This window comes from Pempheris klunzingeri, chromosome 7, assembly GCF_042242105.1.
Source record: "Pempheris klunzingeri isolate RE-2024b chromosome 7, fPemKlu1.hap1, whole genome shotgun sequence".
NCBI lineage: Eukaryota > Metazoa > Chordata > Actinopteri > Acropomatiformes > Pempheridae > Pempheris > Pempheris klunzingeri.
Genome location: NC_092018.1, coordinates 8,673,064 through 8,693,558, shown reverse-complemented (window position 1 = coordinate 8,693,558; position 20,495 = coordinate 8,673,064). Strand labels below are relative to the sequence as shown.

Below are 20,495 nucleotides of genomic sequence, written 5' to 3'. Positions count from 1 at the left end.
TTATGTATGTAACTAAAAAGACTGAAGGACAACCATGCATGAGATAAACACATTTTAACACGACAGCCATATGAGTATTGTATTAAATATAGATGAATATTTACTTAACAGATTTGCTTTATGAATGAGGATTGATTAATATGTCATGGAATAAAGCTACTGCATTGTAAAACAGCTTATTAGACATGTTTGCAACGTGTTTGCAATGTTTGTTTCCAACGAAAATATACTTCTTATCTCCATAATTGCATTCCTAAAATCGCTAAAAGCCTGTCACATTGAGTGCAGCAATTATAAATAACTAACTGTATCTAGTTACTTCAAGTAGGAAAGTATCTCCACAGAGGGTCTACAGATGAGTAATAGTTACCCAGATTGCTTTGTGCTTTGCTTCTAGTGGATAACAGATCTACTTGGTTGCTTGGTGATGGACACTGACCAAGCGTGTGTTTGTCTATTCTTTATGCTGACGATTAGGCATTAGCCAGCACCGCGTATCAGGAAGGAGAGCACAGAGCACAACAGAGCACCAGCTGAAGAATAAGAAACAATACAAATTAACTGTATCTTGCTTATACCTGTTTTTATACTTGTATACCTGTATATCTTCTGTCAGCAACGACATTGCAACCTTAAGCTGAATATCAATTTGCTTGAAAATAATGATCTGTCCAAAATACAGAACACAATACAATTTTGTTGTTGAATGATATAATGCATTTTATATTTATCTATCTTGTCCATAAACTTAAATAACTACCATGCATGTCAGAAGTTACTAAGTAAGCAAACTGTATGCAGCCCATTCTTGGAGCGAGACCTGGAGTGTTTTGGCAAGCAATAGGGCCCGATGGGCCAAAAAGAAGAACATGGAGCCAACGCCCAGAGGGTCCCCAACCTGCAGGGGTTTGGTGTATTGTCCACTGGGCAGCGGGCAAAGGCAGGGATCATGGTCTTCTTAGAATATCTGAGTGGGGTCCTTGAAAGGACACTGACTGGCTGGCATTGACAGGTTTGAAACTTCATGTTCAAGCCTAGGGTGATTCATAATTGTACTTGGTAACACCTCAAAACCAAAGATCAATTGTGGAAATTGTGGTCGTATCATATGTATGTCTTGGACACTTGGAGTAGAGCTGTCAACTGACTGCCTGGAAGCACCTGGAGAGGATCCCTTGAAGCAGCTGGCAGGTACCAGGAGGCAAGAAGTAAAAGCAAGTGAAGAAAAAACACAGATGTGGGGGGGGGGTTAGGAGGGCTATGGACAGTGACTTTCGGTTCACCTCAAGCAGGTTCTTGCAAATCATTGGATGAATTAGGAGGGGAAAGCAGGGCTTGGCTCAGGCTGTGTTCAGCAGGGGAGGAGAACTGCTGACCCTGACAGATGATATGATGATGTTATCAAGCGGTGGAAACTCCTGAACCCAACCAAACATCCTCCGTGCAGAAGGCATGAAGGGGAAGCCTCACCCTCCTCCCTGGGTGAGGTCTGTGAGGTAATTAGGATGCTCCTCTGCTCCAAGGCACCAGGTGTGGATGAGAAGCACCCTGAGACGCTAAGGGCTCTGGACATTGTTGGCTGGCATGGCTCTTCAATGTCATGTGGAGGTCAGGCACTGTGCCTGCAGAATGGCAGAATGTGGTGGTGGTTTTAAAAAAAAGAGGACCGCACAGTGTGCTCCAGTTATTAAGGTGTCACTCAGACTGCACTGGGAAAGCTTATGCCAGTGCTGGAAAGGATGCTGCAATCGATGGTCGAATCTCAGACCCAGGGGGACAATGAGGATTCTATACTGGTCATGGAACAGTGGACCAAGTCAGTACCCTTGCAGGCACACTTTGCATTGAAAGGAGACAGTTGAGGTAGTTCTGGCATCTGATCAGGACTCTTCCTTAGCACCTTCCTTGGGAGATTTTCTGGGCATATCCAAGTGGACCCTGGAGTAAACCCAGAACACACTGGAGAGATTGTATATCTCGTCTGGTTTACCGACAAATGTACCATTCAAAAACTCAAAACTCAATCAATACATTACACAGCTTACCACAAACAGGTGTATGAGTCTGCAAACAGCCAGCCCTTCATTAGCGAACACTATCAGCTTTGCCAAGCATGCGTACTTCCTCACCAGACAGTCAATCATTTGTCTGAGAATCCCTAAAGAGAAGGAGGGCTCTGCTGCTGATCACACTGCTAGCATCAGCAGCCTCTTCACACACTCCAACAACGGAAAACATGAGAGCCCATCCACAGCAGCTGTGGATCAAGAATATAACTCTCTTTCCCAAACGCCTGTTTGTGCCTGTAGTTAGACAAGCTGAGACAACAGAGGAGCGGTTTCTCACATCACAAATTATCTGTAAAAAAGTTCCTCCTATCTGTTTTGTCTCTAAAAATCCCCTTACTTTGCCTCCCATTCACTTTATGTCCACTCTCTCATTCCGCCTGTACTTATATCCCATTCTTTCTTTTTTCACTACAGTTATGCATTCAGGCACAAAGCAACGCACATGCCGACGCACACACATTCACACACCTTTTCCTCAGACAGACACATGCGCAGGCACACTCACACAGACAGCAAGCTCTCTCCACACAAACCTCCCCGGTGTGTTAATAGAGACGCATGGCTGGCAAGAATAAAGAGCTCAACAGTGAAAGGGCTGCGACAATGGAGACTATGGGCCCTAGGAACAGAGAGGCAGGCCTCCCTGGAATCTATGGGGCAAATATTTCACATTTCCAAAAAACAGACTGACCTCTAAATACCCCCCCCCCCCCCCCTCCCCCCTACACAAACATACACACTGAGTCCAACCCGAAGCGGCACAGGCCTCTATGGATGCAATAAAATTAAAGCACTTGGGAATAACTCGGACACGACAGCAGGCTTTGCAAATAGTCAACTGAAACTGACCATAAATACATGAGTAGGAGAATATGCTAACCTGTCACTACTGTAGTCATGTAAGAAATGTACAGTACACACAAACCCGATAGTTCACAATGCACATGGATTGCTGTATAGCTCCCAGTACATCTTGGAGAGAGAGTGAGGCTCTCTGAGGCAAACAAAGTTACCATGACACTGTATTCAAGGAGCACAGTAACATAATGCACAGGACACTGGAAATCCTGCATCTGGGGGTTCGAATCAAATTCTACTTGGTCAATTATGTCTTTCTGCTTTAAAGAGCCGTCTGAGTTTCCACGTTATTCACCATGGGCACTTCAAAGCGGGTTTGCATCAAAGAAAGAACACATGAAGCACAATGTTTCATGTGTTCTGACTGATTGACCATCAAAAGAATAAAAATCAAGAACAATTTTCATTCAAGCAGAAGTAAACAGACGCCAAAGGGGCTATTTTTGCTTCAAAAATATGGAAATATACTCAGCTTCTAATCCATGTTTAAACCGAGAAGAATGATTAATGCAGGTTTGAAAAGGTTATTTTTGTAATGCAATACACTAAAGAGTACCTTCTTAACACATAGATTATTTTGGTACAGACACAATATGGGGTATTCTGATTGCCTAGTTCGATACAACGCATAATGTAGGGCAATTGTGACATCCGAATCTGGCTGCTGAGTCATTCAGATCTTTCCTTTCTGCTATCAGCAAACAGAAAAAGCATAAAATGCTAATAAATGTCAGCGTGCAGAAGACCTACAAACTGTTCTAGCTTCGGGCTGTTTAATTTGGTGTCCTTACAGCCACGGGCACACACATTTGTAGTCTGTGTCAGTGCAACTCTTTCAGTTGTGTTGTGAAAACCAATTCATTGCTCCCAAGCCTGCAAATACAGTGATGAGAATGGTCAAACTATCAGTCACTAAAAACAGAGATCCTGCATAGAGACAAATAAAAGTGCAACAGGTGCTGGAGCCAGTCTTTGCCTGACTCCACGCACACTGCGTGCTCAAAACAGAAAAAGAGGTTTATCAGTGAGTCAAGAAGTTGATGTGTGTGCGTCACGTGCGTGCGGAAGTGCCAAGTGATGCATTGTGATCCCTTTCAGAAGTGATGAATTCAGTGTAACGAATAAAAATCATCAAATAAAGTCATAGAAACAGAGATTATGGAAATAAATGATCATTATTATTAATAAATGAATTAATAATTCTCGGTCCGTATAACACAACCTCTCCCACCTGATGTGTGTGAGTTCGAATATAAATACAATTTTTGCGAAAACTTGCAAGCTTTCAAAACACTAACCTGCTTTGGTGGAAATAAATCTTGCCGAGCATCTATTAGCTGACTTGTCTGCCGGTGTTCAATGACAGTCAACAGTTAACATCTCCTCGCAGCAGGCCATTGCCTGTGAGCCAGCGAATTTATTATCACGACCCCCGTCAGCACAAACGCACCACTTATGTTACATTTGCGAATCTTACTTGGTTGAAAATCTTGACGAGTTCCCGGCGATAAGCTTCACCGGCCTCGCTGTAAAACCATCTGGTGCGGCGCCCGGTGACATTGAGTTCTGGCTCTGCAGCAGCTGCTCCCTGGTTCAGACTATTGTGAAGGAAATCCCTTTGACCGGCAGATGAGACGACCAATCAGCGGCGGGCTGAGGGGTCCACCGTGCGTCTGTTACCCAATGAGAAGCAAGAGTCACAGCTTTGTTTTGGTTCAGTACCACGGGAGCTGTCCGGAGGGTGAGGCGGCAGGTAACCCAACCGGTGTGGCCTCTGTCACGCTGCATGGTCACCTGCCAGGCTATTAGCACGGCAGAGGTTCAAGGTGGGGTCAGGGGGCCTTAGGAGGTCTGAACTGGATCCAAATGGGTGTGGAGCAGTTCATTAGACTAACACACAGGTCTCACTGCGCTGGTGTGTAGGACTGTTTTAATATACAGGGATCCCTGCCTCAAATTCACCAAAACAAATCAGAGGTCCACCCACCTGCTTTTTCCAGATCCTTCATCACCAATTCACGGTCTTCCTCAGCAGGTGGAGCTTGTTCAAGTGTCATGGATATGGCGTAGTGCCCTTTTTGCTTTTAGCTGTGCAGACCAGTTCTGTAGAGACCTGCAGGTTGACTGCTTTACTTACTCAGGTGTCACATTCAAATATCTGAAGTATCTTCAACTCTACATCTAGACGAGAGGATTTTTTTAAATTTTACACAACAGCATTTCATGACATAATTCTTCAGGAAATATGCAACACCAGCATTTTAATCACATTCTTTTAACAAAATAGTTTAAGGTTTAGGAGCACTGGTCTGCACATCAACACCTTATGAAGTGAAATTGGCAAACTACTTCACTTCTATTTACAAATATAGAGGGACATTTATTTGGAGTCAACCCCTGGAGTTATCTACATCTAACATTCCCTTTCCTTCAGCCCTGGTGTGGTTTCTACCAGCTCCTGAAACGTCTTTTTCACTGCTAAATGCTCGACAATGTTAACAAGCTACAGAAGTCGCTAATTTGTCATTTGGTGCTGGGAGCTATTTAGTGTTCAGCAGGTTTATTAGAGCTTCTTCGCTGATAACAGCAGCCTGCCGCAGTTGCAAACATTGCTGATGAGAGAGGAGACACTGAATCAAAACAGTTGCGACCATAAAACTCAAAGCAGCAAGCTGAAAGACACTAAAATAAATCTAGTGCTAAGGATACTGCAGAGATGCATGATAATTCTCTATGGATTCATCACTATAAGCCACTTATTTCTAAACACACAGTCCCTTCATCCATTGCTAATATAAAACTGTTGATTTCAACCTTTAAGAGTGAAAAACAAACAAATTCTGCAAGTATAGCAACTCACAACTCAACTGCTTTTCTTAATTAGACAAAACTAAGACTTGTAGTCCATTGTGGAAACCATTTTTAATTCCATATCTGAGTTTTTCCTACAAAAACACCAAAAGTCAATATGAAAATAAGCTTGAACAAAAGTGTAGCACTAGCACTGAGGACATCAGCACCATACATCAGATGTTGAATGAGCCTCAACAAGAACATTCCATTCATTGTCAAATTGTCTTGGCAAGTGACCAAACTAAAAGAACATAATATAGATTTGAGGTAAAATAAGGACTCACAGAAAAAAAAGAAAACACTGAGAAAGAACTGATTGATGAAGCACTGAAGAGTCACCAGGAATATGTGATATGATGGCAAACAGCTTAAAAATAAATACAGGATCAATAGCGGGAAATTATATATCTCCATGATTCAGAGTTCAAAGAGCGAGGGGTGTTGGGAACCAGCAGGTGATCTGAGTAGGGATCACATCCATTCTTGTAAGTAAAATGGCCAAATTTCATTCAATGTCATTCAGATGTTGCATCTTTTGCATCAGAAAGCAAAACTCATTCGTTGCTTAGTGTGCCACAGGCGCTCACACTGCCCCCCCCCCATTTAAATTAACAAATTGCCTTCTGGTGGTCATTCAATGTGATGGCAGACAGCAGGACATATTGAGGTGACATGCTTTATCCCGACATGCAGTGTTCCTCATGGAAACGAATCTGTCAGCTACAGGATGATGCAGTCGTTCAGGACTGAAAAAGTGTCCCTTCAGCTCAGTAAAGACGCGGTCCTTCTCACATTCTCATACCACCACTGCTGGTACTGCCTCCTCAACATTCACCATTTCACCCTCCACCTCTACTTCCACCTGAGAGTTCACCACCTGCTGCCCGTCAACTTCAGCTGTGGTCACGTGCACCACCTGGATTTGCACCCCGGCCTGCTTTAACCTCTCCACGTCCTCCTCACACATCTCTGCCACCCCTCCGTCCTCCACCACAACGGTTGCCGTCTCCTCCATCTCCATCACATCCACAGGCTCCACTGTGACGTGTTCCACCTGGATTCCATCATCCAACAGGACCGTTTCAGCTCCTTCCATGCTCTGCGTTGCAATGGCGAGGGCAGCGGTGGCGGCAGAGTCGGCGATGACCAGTTCTTCGGTGGACTTGTCGTCCTCTATGGAATGGACACATTTGAGGTGGGCCTTGAGTTCTTTTGGGTGGGTGAACCACATGTCACACATGGTGCAGTGGTTGGGCTTAACTCCCGTGTGGCTGACAAGGTGGTCTTTGAACTGGTCCCAGCTGTTGAATACACTGCTGCAGACCTAATGGAGGAGGTGGAGGATGGAAGAGAAAACAGTGGGTCACAGTCATAGAATAAAAAACACCATCAGCATTCCTCTTGATAAAACATAGTAGATTAACTAGAAGATAGAAATGTTCCCATGGAAGTTGAATTGTTTTGTCAGACCAGCAGTCCCAAAGATTATTTAAATTACTAAAGACCGAAAAAGCAAGAAATCCTCACAACTCTGTGATGTTTTTGTAGTAACAGGTAGTAACAGAGCCACATCGATGTTTGTGTAAAAAGAGTGAGCCAGCAGGATGGGATGCCACTAGATGATGCTGTTTGTGTGACAAGTCGAGCCTCTTTTGCTCCCGGAAAAACAGGTCTACTATCTAAAAGTCACATAGTGGGGCAGCAATTTACTGCCTTTGTTTCGTTCGCAGCAAACAAGCAAAACCGCCCTTAGCAGCAGGTCTTCTTTACACCAATATTGTGCTATCTCTGTGTGAAAAAAGGGCTTCAGATTACGACAGAATACTTGACTGAGACATCTCTACTGGAGGAAAATTACCTGGCAAAAGTTGACATGAATATATAGTGAAAATACTATTGGTTAATGCTTCGATGTTGAGTTTATACAGTGGCAATGCATTCAGTATTAGTATATTATTCAATACATCAGTTTACACACATTAAAGGCATTTATCAGAGCATTTGTCCATTATGGTTTCCTGCATCAAGTGAATAAATACATATATAAATGTATTTGAAAAATCTTCTCCATTGTAAACGCTGCACTAGTTGGAGGGAACTTGATGGCCTTGATTCTGAACAAACTGTACCTGGCATTCATAGAGTTTCTTGCGTCCTTTCTTGGCTCCCGCCCCATTCTGACAGGCTGCCATATGGCACTTTAGTGTGCTGTTCCTCGCAAACCGCTCGTGGCAATCTGGACACTCGTAAGGTTTTTCACCTACAGAGAGACACATAAAGCAAAGCGTGTATTTCAATGAAAGACGTGTAAAAACAAAATCAGTGATACATATTTTTAAATCTACTAAACTGAGTAATTTGCTTTTGAATGAAACAAAACACAACCAGCTTTATTTTTCATTCTCACCGGTGTGCTTCCGCAAGTGCTCCTTAAAGTGACCGAAGTGGTCAAAGTGCTTTTTACAGTATTCACAAACGTGCACTTTCTTCTGGGGTTTCTGGTTTCGAGACAGTTCTTCAGCATCAAAATGAAACGTGCTGATGTGCTGCTTCAAGGCGCCCTCCCGTGTGTAGGCTTTGCCGCAGTGGTTGCACACATGCGGTTTTTCCAGCGAGCCGAGGTGTGTTTTCAAATGCTGTTTGAGGTGGTAATACAACTTGAAGCTGCGATCACACTTGTTGCAGCGGAACATGTTGTCCACTTGGGAAATCTGGACCTCTACGACCTCGACGTTCTCGAGCACTTTGGAGGCGGTCACCGTCTCCTCCTGATACACCACCTCCTACCGAGTACAGACACAAGGCAAGACAGGTTTAATCCCTACACAACTGGAGCTCTTACTGTATATCTTTCACCAGTTTATAAACCAGAAAACATGAAACTTGGCTTAAATTAGGGTTTCTACGAGTTAATATACCTCTTCTATTCCTCCCTTCTTAATGACGTGTAGCGCAGGTTCCCCGTGCTGGTACTTGCTGGTTATATCAGCGAGAAGAGCCAAAGCAGAATCATCAGATGCCGCCTGAGCGTTCCTTGCTGCGTCCACCACCTCCTCCAGTCCGGTCTCTTCCACCTCAATGGCTCCATCCCCTATCACCTCAATCTCCACCTGGAGCACATTGAACAATGAAAAGTAAAAGCCACGTATGGTTTAATACTGTCGCTAAGAAGTAATCTCATTCTTCACTGCTTTGCAAGGAACTATACCTGTACGAGTGTGACCACTATGAACACACTGACCTGTTCCCCTTCCACTGACGGTAGGGTTTCTGTAATTACATTAGATGTCTCAGCAATCTTCCTCTTTTTTCCTTTGCTCTTTGCTGTCAACGAGGGGCTCTCATTTATCCTACAAGAGAAGATGAGTTCTACTGTTTACACTAACAAGTCCCTTTCTAGCTCATGAAAACACAGCGCCACCACATTTGTTAGCAACATAATTTAAATTCTGATAGATGATGATACAAGCAGTGATAGGTGACAGGTCAACTGCGTGCAAGTCTCACTTATTGTTGAGTGCTTTAATGGCTTCCTGCATCTGGAGGTATTCAGCAGCCTTCCAGACATCAAGGGCCTCCTCTTCTCCACTTACAACCAGTGTTGCTGTGTATGTGAACTCCATCAGTTGGCGAAACGCTGTGTTACTCACTCCTGTCAGAGTGCGACACAGCAGCAGTGTGGTGAGTAAAAGCTGTTGTACGGAACACAGTAACAAACACAGGAAAATATATCTATAGCTACAGATGTTTCGAACATTAAGCTCATTTATTATGTAGTGCAGCGACTGAAGATGTTCAATACCATATACTATTCTCATATATAACACCACATTCTGATTTTTTAATAATGATCCCTTTGTTTATGGATAACATAAAACCTGTCTTAAATGTCACTTTACTTTTACAAATGTATATATCACAAGACAAAAAATTTTCATTGCAGTGCTGGGGAATATGAACATTCTTCTAGAAGTAGCAACAGTAGGACAAGCAACTCCAGAAGAGATCAATCACACGTGTTCTGAACAAAAACAAAAAAAATCTCAGTTCTACTTTCTAATGGCTTTATAAATATCCACGTGGAGACAACTAACGTCATTACAGTAATTGCAAATTTGACCAGGATCTACCTCTCTAATGGATGCTGGCACCGACAGTTAACAAGTAATAACCTTAGCATCCGCATTGTTTTTGCTTGCAAATAAGACGTTTATAGTCTCCCCGTGTTTCCTCCAACTGAAGAGCAGGCTGACAAACAAAACAAAGAATACCTTCTATCTCCACCAGTGGCTCCTGGGTAAAATCCTGGAAAAACTTATGGAAAAACTGACTGCATGCTGCTAGTACTGCTTTATGTGCTCTGAACTGATGTCCTGCAAGAGACAAGGGACACAGAAATAAGAAACATTGCTTGGGAATTTCACTAAGACATCATGAAGAAGAGCTATAATGTATAGCCACTTACCATCCACAATCAAGGTAATGTCTGTGAACTGGTCCAGCTGTCTTTGTTCATTAAGTTTGTCCATCATGACTTTGTAATGCGCCGGGTACTCGCTGCCTCCGTCCACCTCAACCTCCACCTCAGCCGCCATTATTGACCTTATCCTTCTCTGCACAGAACAGAGGAAGATAGACATACATTTCTTAATATTGCTTAATAAAATGTCAGATCGATCTAAATCGCCCCCCCACACACACATCCATTGTTTTCATACACTTTTAGAAACTAAAAAACACTGTTTTGGGAATGGTTGACACCACAATCTTCACACTGACAAGACGTCTGCTGATGAGGAGAGATGGTTTATATTCTTGAATGATGCTCTCATGAACTGCTGCACTACAGTCTGACTGAACCTCCCTTTGTCCAGTACAACAAATCCTCCAGCATGTATTGTCCAGTAAGTAAATCTTCACCACACCAACTCTCTGAGAATTGTGCCAAAATTAAAGTGGATTGAGTGCCAGATATCAGAAATGCGATGTGACAGCATTTAAACTTTTGATCACTTCAGGAATGAATTTGCAGTCTCAGCAGGTAGACCTGTCACTGGACGAAGAGGGAAGGCTGCAATTAAATTGACTAGAGTTAAAAGAAAGGGAAATTATCTGAGCTTCAAAGCTGGAAAGGCACTTATTACACAGAACAAGGAGGTATAGATGAGGGCCCAAGAGAACCATATGTCTAGTAAACATGGGTAAACATTATAGTGTACAAGTTAAAAATATAACACCCTGAGAAAAGTCGCATCTTGATGTACCACATGAGTAGATGAGCATAAAATTAAACCTATGATCCCACACATGGTTGTTAATTTGGCTAACGTTGACATATGTGCTAGCTAGCAAGAGCTCGGTGTTGGATTAACTAGCAAACATACAACCCTGCACCCCACAACACAACAATTTCTGCCATTACACACACCCGAGAAATATATGTAATCAAAGCCCAACTTACCAGGACGGCATATACCTATGTGATAGTGTCGATAATGGAGCACCAAGGAAGTAAACATGGCACAACCCCTAAGTGTTGGGGGTAACGGGCCTCTTAGCACGCTCGCCATTTCGCGTTTGACAATCAACATTACGTCATCAAACCGCGCATTAAAATACACATTTCCCCCACCGATTTCCTAATTATAACCGCCCCGGGTCTCGATACACGTTAAAAACCATCGGTATACATACCACAAGTTTGGTTACGCTGCTTCAGAAAGTTGTTTGGCGATAATATTTCCCTCGACGCATGTACCGCTGTTCTACTCTCGTTGCTCCAAAAAGGGCGGTCGTTCAACCCTCAGGACTACGTTTCCCAGAAGCCCTTGCGAAGTCAAGGACGCCGAGCACCGTTGCCTAGTGACCGCGGTGAGTGACAGACGTTTACGTCTCTTACCAGCTGCAACCAGGCAAACTAACATTTAGCTGACAACGGATTAAAGTGTAAATGACTCCTCCCTATCAAAACAATGAGGAATTGTCCCAATGTGCCAGACCATGTTCATGCAGAAAGTTACAAAAAATTATGTATCTGTGTTACTGGTAAGCAGTGATGGAGTAAGTGCTGACATCTTTGCCCAAGTGAAGTGACTAAATCCAGACTAGTAGCCTGCAAGACAAAAATCCTGCATTCATAATATTAATTAAAAATAGACATGGACATCTTGCCAGCAAAATATGCTTATCAAAAGTAAGTTCTCATCAGGCAACAGATTGCTATAAACCAGGGTCGACTTTGAGACTTGACTCCAGTTCAGATGTCACAGTGCTGCAGCTTTCGCAAACCATTCACTAATCAACACCATGAAATATGTGAATATTTAGAGAAAACAAATCCATGTCTTAGCATGCATCACCCATCTTTACACAAGGTTAAAGTCTCTAGAGATAAGATAAGATAAGATGAGATAGAACTTTGTTTATCCTGAAAGACATTTCTACGCAAAAGACACTCAGTAGACAGAGTAAAATGAATATATGCAGAGAATGTATTATACTGTTTGAAAAGTTGAAAAACATGTTAGATAACTATACCAGGGGAAGTACAAAGTACAAAGAGCAATCAATAATTGAAAAAGTAGGGCAGCGATTACAATGTTTTAAATTGCAAAGGAGTGAAAAAAAGACATATGCACCATGCATAATATTACAGATATGTTACAAATGTTGCAAGCACAGAAATAGAGTGAATGGAAAAAGATGAATAGGCTGTATGAAGAGGTGCATCACAAATATTTCTAAACCTTTGTGCCACCACTGTCACCTTTCATTGTTATAGTGTGGATTAATCTTATCTTTTCAGATCTCTTGACACTTACTGATAGGCATGATTATATGCTGGTCAGTGTGCCCTAGCAAAGACCATAAAGCACGGTGCCTGGCTCTATAAATGAGTAACACTCGGTCATAGAATAAGGTCACTCTAAAACACAAGTCATGCCGTGCTGTATCGGCTTGCCGGAGCTACACCAGAGTCGTCACATCCCGCTGTACTGATCAGGTGGTGTTCATAGACACTGATCGGTGCAAGTACACTAATGCATATTTTCTGCTCTAAAAGCTGCACCACAGCCGGTATGTGTTTTTTTCTGTTTGTATGTGTAGACCTTAAATTTGGGGAACTGCTTGCAGTGCTTCCTCCATGTTGGAACAGTATGTAATGCTGATTGTGTATTTTGGCAACACCTTAAACGCTGGCGAACCCAAATCAATGAGATTGCAAAGTACAGACTAAAAGTCAAGAAAAGAAAAATGAACAGTCCTCCAATTCAGTTACAACAATAAGCTGCAAATGTACTTCCTGCAGGGCTGTTGTATTAGATTATCTGATATTGTGCATGTGTTATAGTTTCAGATAATAGCTTACATTCACATTCCTAACCGTGTGTGTTTAAATACATCTTGTTCTTTGTTAAATCAGTGGTACTGACATTTGCGGGCTTAATTAAATCTAGCCTTTGACCATTTTATAACCTTATAATTTTATAACAATGCTCTCACAGCCCGTAAAATCATGGCCTATATCTGCAGACAGACAGCCACACCTGTCTGATTGGACTTTTAGGCTGTTAACAGCTTTTATATACACTTAAACTGATGGTGTCACATGGATCATTGTCCATTTCATGCAGTGTTAAGCAATAGTGTAAATTAGCTTCAGCAGCTGATGGACTTTAGATTCTTTCATGAAGTCGCTGTCTTTTGTGGTTCTTCATTCTTCATAAACCTCTGCAGGAGAGGTTCATCATTTATTTTTCCCTCAGTTGCTAGGCTGTGCTAAATTCCTCTGTTCTAATTCATCATATGCACTTTTGGCTTGCCCTTTACCGTGAGGATATCATTTGCTCGCTGAAGATCTCCCATGTTCTGTGCAACACAATACACTGTTAATATTTTCCCATTTTTCTTGCTTGTGTGTGTATTAATCTGCAGGCTACTGTCTCAGAAATACCACTTGTGTTCACTAAATGCGTCCTGTCTAGCTGTGGTTGCAGAAACAGGCTGGATATGGACCAGAGTCCCGCCCTATGTCCTTTTCCACTGCCCCTCTTTGCTCTGAAAGTAAAAAAACAGAATTGCACAATGTTCTTGCAGGCATTTCAACACTCACATTGCATATCTATAATATACTTTACACAATGTAAAAGAATCCCATTTGATTTACAAGGCAAATGCATGCACTCATCTCCAGGGCTGACATAATATAAACAGCCATGACAAAGAGGGAACTTTTCTCCTCATTCGATTCTCCTGAAGGAATTTGTCAGAATTTGAAGTGGATATGAGCCATTTACCATTAAAAAAGTGTCTGCATCCTGTCAACAAGGGGAATTCATGTACTGTAACGTTATTAACTTGAAAAAAAGTGTAGGCATCAGCAGACAGCTGGGACTGAACTTTGTCCTCCATCCAGACAGAAAAACAACAGGCAGAGTATAAAAGGGGGGAGCAGCGGAGGAAGAGACTTGTTTTTGTTCAAGGAGTTGCAGCAACAGAGTTTAGCGGAGCGAAGCAAACTTTTCAACAAACGGGTAAGTGACAGAATTCATTACATTTGACCCACATTTTATGCAGTAAATACTTGTAATACTGTATTTATTGATGTTGTCTTTTAGAGCTGCAATAAATACATGGATAAGTGCTAAGACGCATGATTTAGGGGTATTTTGCAAAAGTGTATTTCAACCTTTCTGCTTTTTTGAACCTTTCGTAAATGTGAATGTTTTCATTGTGAATGCATCAATGCGCCACTTCAACCAGCCATTGAGTAATTTTTTTCAGTAATTAACCTTTCTGCCTCTCATACATATGGTAATACATCCCCAAAACGTCATGCTTCCTGCATGTTTGTATTTACTATGTGTATCTATGTGTTTAAATTTGCATAGAAACAACATGATCACAGATTTGGAGTTTTCAAATAAGTGTCTTTGTTTAATCTATACAATATATATATATATATTAATAGCTGCTACATCACTTTACTAGTTGCACAGTGACTCTATTGCACTCTATATCCAGTCCAACAAACACTTGAGTGAAAAAAGTGAACACCTTGGACCTTTTGAACAACGTGAAAATGAGAACCCTTTTTTTGACCTTTTGTACAATCCTGTCACAGTCTGCTGTGTTAGACCAATCTCTGATGTTCTCTCCTCCCTCCTTCTCATCTTTCACCGCATCTTTTCACAGATCGGGGCAGTGGGAGGGGGGGCGCCACAGGGATGTGGGCGTGCCTCAGTCTGCTCATCACTCTCTGCCTGCTCCATGGGGGCGGAGCAGAGAGTGACGGGGGTGGTCCTCGCTGTCAGTTGCCCCCGGCCTGGAAGATAGGGGAGGTGGAGCCAATGAAGGAGGCCATGGGCCAAGTAACTGTGGTGGCTCTTTTCCAGGCCAGCTGACTTTTATGCTTGGTGCAGGCCTCCAGGTATGAGCCCATCATGTGTTAGCCAGTATCCATGATGACCTCTTGTTATGCACTTCTGTCCATTTGTGAAAAAACATGGCCTCAATTTGTGGCATCTGTAGCATGACATTCACACTGCTTAGCTTGTCAGGATGTGTTACAGAATGGTATTAGATATTTATTCCTACCCATGCAAAACTATTACAAAGTTCACTGTTGAAGAGGTGCCTTCTGTTTACACCTGTTTATCAAGTAGACTCTCCAGGAAAGCTTAATAAACAACTTGTTACTTGACAACTGATTTGCAAGCTCTCTGATTTCCCCCATCTGGGCAGATTGGAAGGCTTGCGCCAGAAGCTGGAGCAAGAGGGTCTGAAGGATGTGGTCTACATGGTCATTAACCACCAGGGGGAGCCAGCACAACGCCTGCACAACATGCTGGCAGACAGACTGTCCGAGAACATCACACTCTACAAACAGGACGTGCTACAGTCTGATGTGTGGCAGACACTGAGTGGGGAGAAGGATGACTTTCTCATTTATGACAGGTTTGTTACCTGTATTGGATTGTTCATTCACATTAAGCAAGGGAAATCAAGAGCAGATATATTTCTTTTTTCTTTTCCTCACCTTGCTCTTTTATGACTTTTCCATTAGGTGTGGTCGTCTCACCCACCACATTTCACTTCCATATTCCATCATCGGACAAGGCCATGTTGAGGGTGCGATCAAAGATACCTACTGCAAACGCATATGTGGGAATTGCAAATATGAGGTACAGATCGTACATAACTGCAAGAATACACATTCATTTAAACAAACACACATCCTCGTATAGTTTGTTGGAAACACTTTTAATCAAAGCACATACACTGAAATCTTTTGGCTCTGTTTCCACTTAACCTGTCCTAATTTTCCCACAGAGTGCTGAGACCCCAGAGGAGTGCAAAGAGAAACCAGATGCACAGCCTGACATGGACGGTACCCCACCTGTAGAGGAAGACACTGGACATGGTCAGCATCATGGACATCACCATGGTCATGGTCACCATGGGGATCACCATGGTTCTCACCCACGTGGCTCTGGTCATGGTCGTGATCCCATCCATGGTCATCACCATGGCAGTGACCACAACCAAGGTCAGAGTCAGCAAGGTGTTAGACATCAGGGGCATGAGCAAGATGGTGACGTATCTCAAAGGCAACATCATTTAGATTTAGGCCAGATGCAGCAAGCAGCACACCTGCCCCAGGTGCCACAGGAGGCCCATGCAGCCCCTGTGAGTCCTTGACAACAAGAGAAGTCAAGGTGAAAGTCAAAGCACAGCTGACAGTGGACAGCAGGCTCTGACAATGAAGCCTCTCCTAAAGCCAGCTGATGTTGACACTGACGCAGGCTGTTTGGCCAGGCAGGGAGTGAGCAGCCAGTTGGTCTCTGACACTGTGATGAGGTGCTTCCCGCCTCTTGACAGTGACATGGACTGACAGGCGATGTAGCCAATAATGTTAGGGAGACCTGACAGTGACGCTCGCCTCCTGCTGACTGACAGCAGCCTCAGCCAGCCCAATGAGCCTGACCCTCAGGTGTGAGCTGAGGATGAGAGCAGCTGTAAGCTGGCTCTGATCGCAGCTTCATACTAATACCAGCCAGAAACACCAGGGGTCCAACGCTCTTTTTACCAACAAGTATTACCCTGGGAGAGGGCAGGGCAATCCCTGACAGCATGGATGTGGGATCGCTGAATGGGTGGAGACCAACATCACAGTGATGAGGACTAAATAAGGTAGATAAACACACTAAACAAAGCATGTATTGGCAGCTTGTTAACTCATTAAATTTGGCAACAGATATGCAAATAATCTGATTGTGCCTTTCACCTGTGTCAGCATGTCTGTCAGTGGGTTGCTCTCATCCTCTCCCAGGAGTGTGTGTGGTTGTCATGTTCATAAATTGCCTCCTCCATTTTGCTCTCTCCATCCTTTATGAAGCCAGGTGCACAAACTACGCTCTAGTAGCATCTGTATGAAGTCAGGCAGGAGAAAGAGGACGGGGTAGTTCACAAACATGATAAACACTTAAAAACATTTCAAAGTCCAGTATCAGAGGACATGTGGGGGAACAGAAAAATAATTGAGATGTGAAAAAAACAACTAATGATTAAGGAAGAATAATAAAAGATACTATGACAGTACATCAGAATTTGTGAGTTAAGTAATTACGAGAACTCTTTTTGAAAGCACTGGCAAAACGTAATAAGCATTTAAAAGCAAACCTAAAAAAGAATCCCAGCGACGTGTTTGTCACATGTAGGGCATGCTATTGATCATTGTTCTTGAGCACAGCAATAACTAACATGAATGCCTCTTTTTTTGTTTTATAGTTCTCGACAAAATCCAAAGTTTAAACATAAACCAAGTGTATCTTTTACCAAAAACATGCACATTTTAAATGTTGAGCGCTTGGCATTCCTGTATATTTTTTCTTTTCATTTTCTAGATTTGCTATGTAGGTTGCAAACTGCACATTTATACAAGGCTTGCTTTCAAAAAGTAAACCAAGGCTCAATTGTTTGGAAAAGGTCAGAAGGGAAATGAGAGCGAAGCAATAAATGATTGTTGGAATACACTCTGCTGCTTAATGATGGTTTCTGCGGGAAGGTAACAGCCACCCTGAAGGCCTGATGCTTGCACAGAGAACTGTATTTCTGGAGGTTGTCAAACATGGAAACTGAGAGCTGAATAAAGATGGTTGAGCTACATTTTTAGTTTGTGTGTGTGTTATTGTCAATGGTAAAACATAGAGTTTGATTGTGAATGTGTATATTTAATCAGACTGAGTGGAAAATTTGCTGTGTATGAAGAATTGTGGGGTCTGCCATGGAATCCAAAAACTGAAGGGAGGGACTCTTGGTGGTATTTGGCAATCTTGCACGTGCCTGAGAAGTTTGACGCATGTGACTTCAACAAAGCAGAGGGGTCATGTTACAAGTCCATGCCCACAATACTTGAACATTTATGATATTTTTAAGAGTCTGTAGCATGCCAGTAAGTCACAAGTCAATAACAATATACAGACATGTCCCTTCAGCTGTTAAATATCACTATATCACTAAAAATATTTTGGAAATGTATGGAAAGGGTGCCACTGCGTTGCCCAATATTTGTCAGCAGATGGCGATGAAGATCTACACAATAAACCATCACCACTTGCTTCATAGCGAAGTGGTGAGTGTGCTGATCTCATGTAGGCTTAACACATTTTTGACAACTCCACCCAAATGAGCTTCTCTTCTCCTCAATCGTTAACTTAAGTGACTTTTTTTTTTTTTAATGTGACGAATAACTGCAGCATTTTCATGGATCATGTGTAGCAGCCATCCACCTTTATTTTCCTGTGTCACACATGAACAAACACGGGCAATTTTAGTCCCAGTTTTTCAAATTAACCTGCTGTGTATTCATATATTTTGGTTTCTCAACAATACTGCTGGTTTGTGACATACATGTATACATATGGTAGAATAATGATGCTCTTTTTGTTACATTTTTCAGTATAGGTGATACTGATGATAGACTGTGGAAAACCCAATAAGAATACAGGTTTTTATATTTAAATAATACTGTGAATTTGGTTTCTATTATTACTTATATTTAGAATGGCCTTGGAAGCATGTAGCATTAACAATTGTTCCATCACCAAGAGAAGCATCTTAAGCTACTTTTTCTATGCCAACATTTACATAATGATGTCAACGCACAGCTCAAAACCAGGGTAATTGTCTTCAAGCCTTAAAATGCAACACCTTCTGCTCAGTGAAATGTATCTGAATTGCCTGTCAGACTGTGTGTCTGAAAAGGTCAACAAGCAACCGGAGGTAATAAATGAGGCAGAGGTGGACTGCTTGTGTGGGCGTAATTGGGCTGAAGATCCAATACTGGGGAAAAGTGACTTATGGGTAATTACCTGCAATGTCCTGAGACGAAGAGCTGTGAGTGGTTGTCTCTCTGATTCAATCAGCCCCACACAGAGCAGTGCATACACAGCCTCCGTCTTAATTGTCCAATATGCTTTCCCCACGATGCACAACTGTTTCTGCAGCCATTTCCTCTCCACTTATTCCAGCAAACACAGAGAATCACAGGCTTGTGAACTCATTCACACACACACACACACACACACACACACACACACACAAAGTGCCTCTATGTTGCTCACAAACAAGTGTGCACTATCCACCATACAACCTCCACCCACACAATTCCTCTCTGTGACACACATGCACAAATCCATTTCCATTTGAACTCTCAGATCGCAGTGGTTGTTCATTAACATCCTTTTCTGTCACCGAGTGCTGATCTGACCTTCACAGTGCAGTGTACTTCTAATGGTGCAGTGAGGTCTTGTGAACAGAGTCCAGCAAATAACATTTAAAATTCAATTGAATTTATGATCAGTAACATGATCTTGACAACCAAATAAAATCTGATTTGTTTATTTCACTTTTGCATTTCCAACACAAACATTAGATTAGTTCAAATGAAAACTGGGTCCAATAAAAAACAATTCAAAACATACTAGTTAAATGTTTCCTTTAATTTTTGAGGACAACTGATGACAAAAACATGGGCATCATGATTGAGATGCTGTATATACATTTATTGTGTAACTTGTTGAAAGCTTATTGATCACACGTACGACAACAGAAAGGCTCAACTGGTGAGAGAACAATATCAAATCATCAAAGATCAACACAATTCTTGTACTTGAGTAAAACAACATCCAAAAGGACAAGGACAGTGGCTCCAAGGTCAATAAGGTAAAGACGTATCAATTAATGACGCTGATGCAATCTAATAAATTATGGTGTTTTATACCTGCAACCGTTATGCAGTTGTTTCCAAATCTGACATGTAGGATATTTTATAAGCCTGGATGACACGTGTCAGAGAATAGCAGTGCACACAGCACTCATGCTGCCCAATCCATTATTGTCAGATAAGGTGGTGGGGTGATCTGAGGGCTCTCAGCCGACAAATAAATAACAATCTGATAGAAATACAGAGCGAAGCCACTGATCTTGGTCATAAAACAAGCAGGGGTGTATACGCTTGTACTCAAGTCAAGAATTAAACCATTTTCCCAACGAGCTGAAAAATGTCTGGCTGAACACTCTCTGTTTGATAAAGAGTTACAACCACCACAAATTCTCGCACTCGAAATTACTTCCAGGCTTAAAAGACAAACCCAGCCTCAAAAACTGACACAAAACGAAGAAGCTGGAACCCAAAAGGCATCATTATATAAC

At 42.3% G+C, this 20,495-nt stretch overlaps 2 protein-coding genes across 3 annotated transcripts; one reads left to right on the top strand and one right to left on the bottom strand.

Annotated features, from left to right (window-relative positions):
• Window positions 1–5,824: 5,824 nt before the first annotated feature.
• znf131 (zinc finger protein 131) lies at window positions 5,825–11,570 on the bottom strand. The gene is made up of 9 exons (XM_070833607.1): window positions 11,475–11,570; window positions 10,246–10,393; window positions 10,052–10,153; window positions 9,288–9,432; window positions 9,022–9,130; window positions 8,699–8,890; window positions 8,188–8,563; window positions 7,910–8,040; window positions 5,825–7,104 (listed from the first exon to the last, which is right to left on the bottom strand). The coding sequence occupies exons 2-9, from the start codon at window positions 10,373–10,375 to the stop codon at window positions 6,577–6,579; spliced, it is 1,713 nt and encodes a 570-aa protein (XP_070689708.1). The 5' UTR covers window positions 10,376–10,393; window positions 11,475–11,570; the 3' UTR covers window positions 5,825–6,576.
• A 2,655-nt stretch (window positions 11,571–14,225) lies between these two features.
• Window positions 14,226–17,948, top strand: selenop (selenoprotein P). 2 transcript variants are annotated; one of them, XM_070833234.1, is made up of 5 exons: window positions 14,226–14,314; window positions 14,976–15,210; window positions 15,525–15,737; window positions 15,847–15,964; window positions 16,113–17,948. In XM_070833234.1, exons 2-5 carry the CDS (start codon window positions 15,008–15,010, stop codon window positions 16,782–16,784), a joined length of 1,206 nt encoding a protein of 401 aa, XP_070689335.1. In that variant the 5' UTR covers window positions 14,226–14,314; window positions 14,976–15,007; the 3' UTR covers window positions 16,785–17,948. The 2 variants fall into 2 exon arrangements, with proteins under 2 accessions (XP_070689335.1, XP_070689336.1); XM_070833235.1 differs by having other exon boundaries at window positions 16,113–16,709.
• The last annotated feature ends 2,547 nt before the right edge of the window (window positions 17,949–20,495 follow it).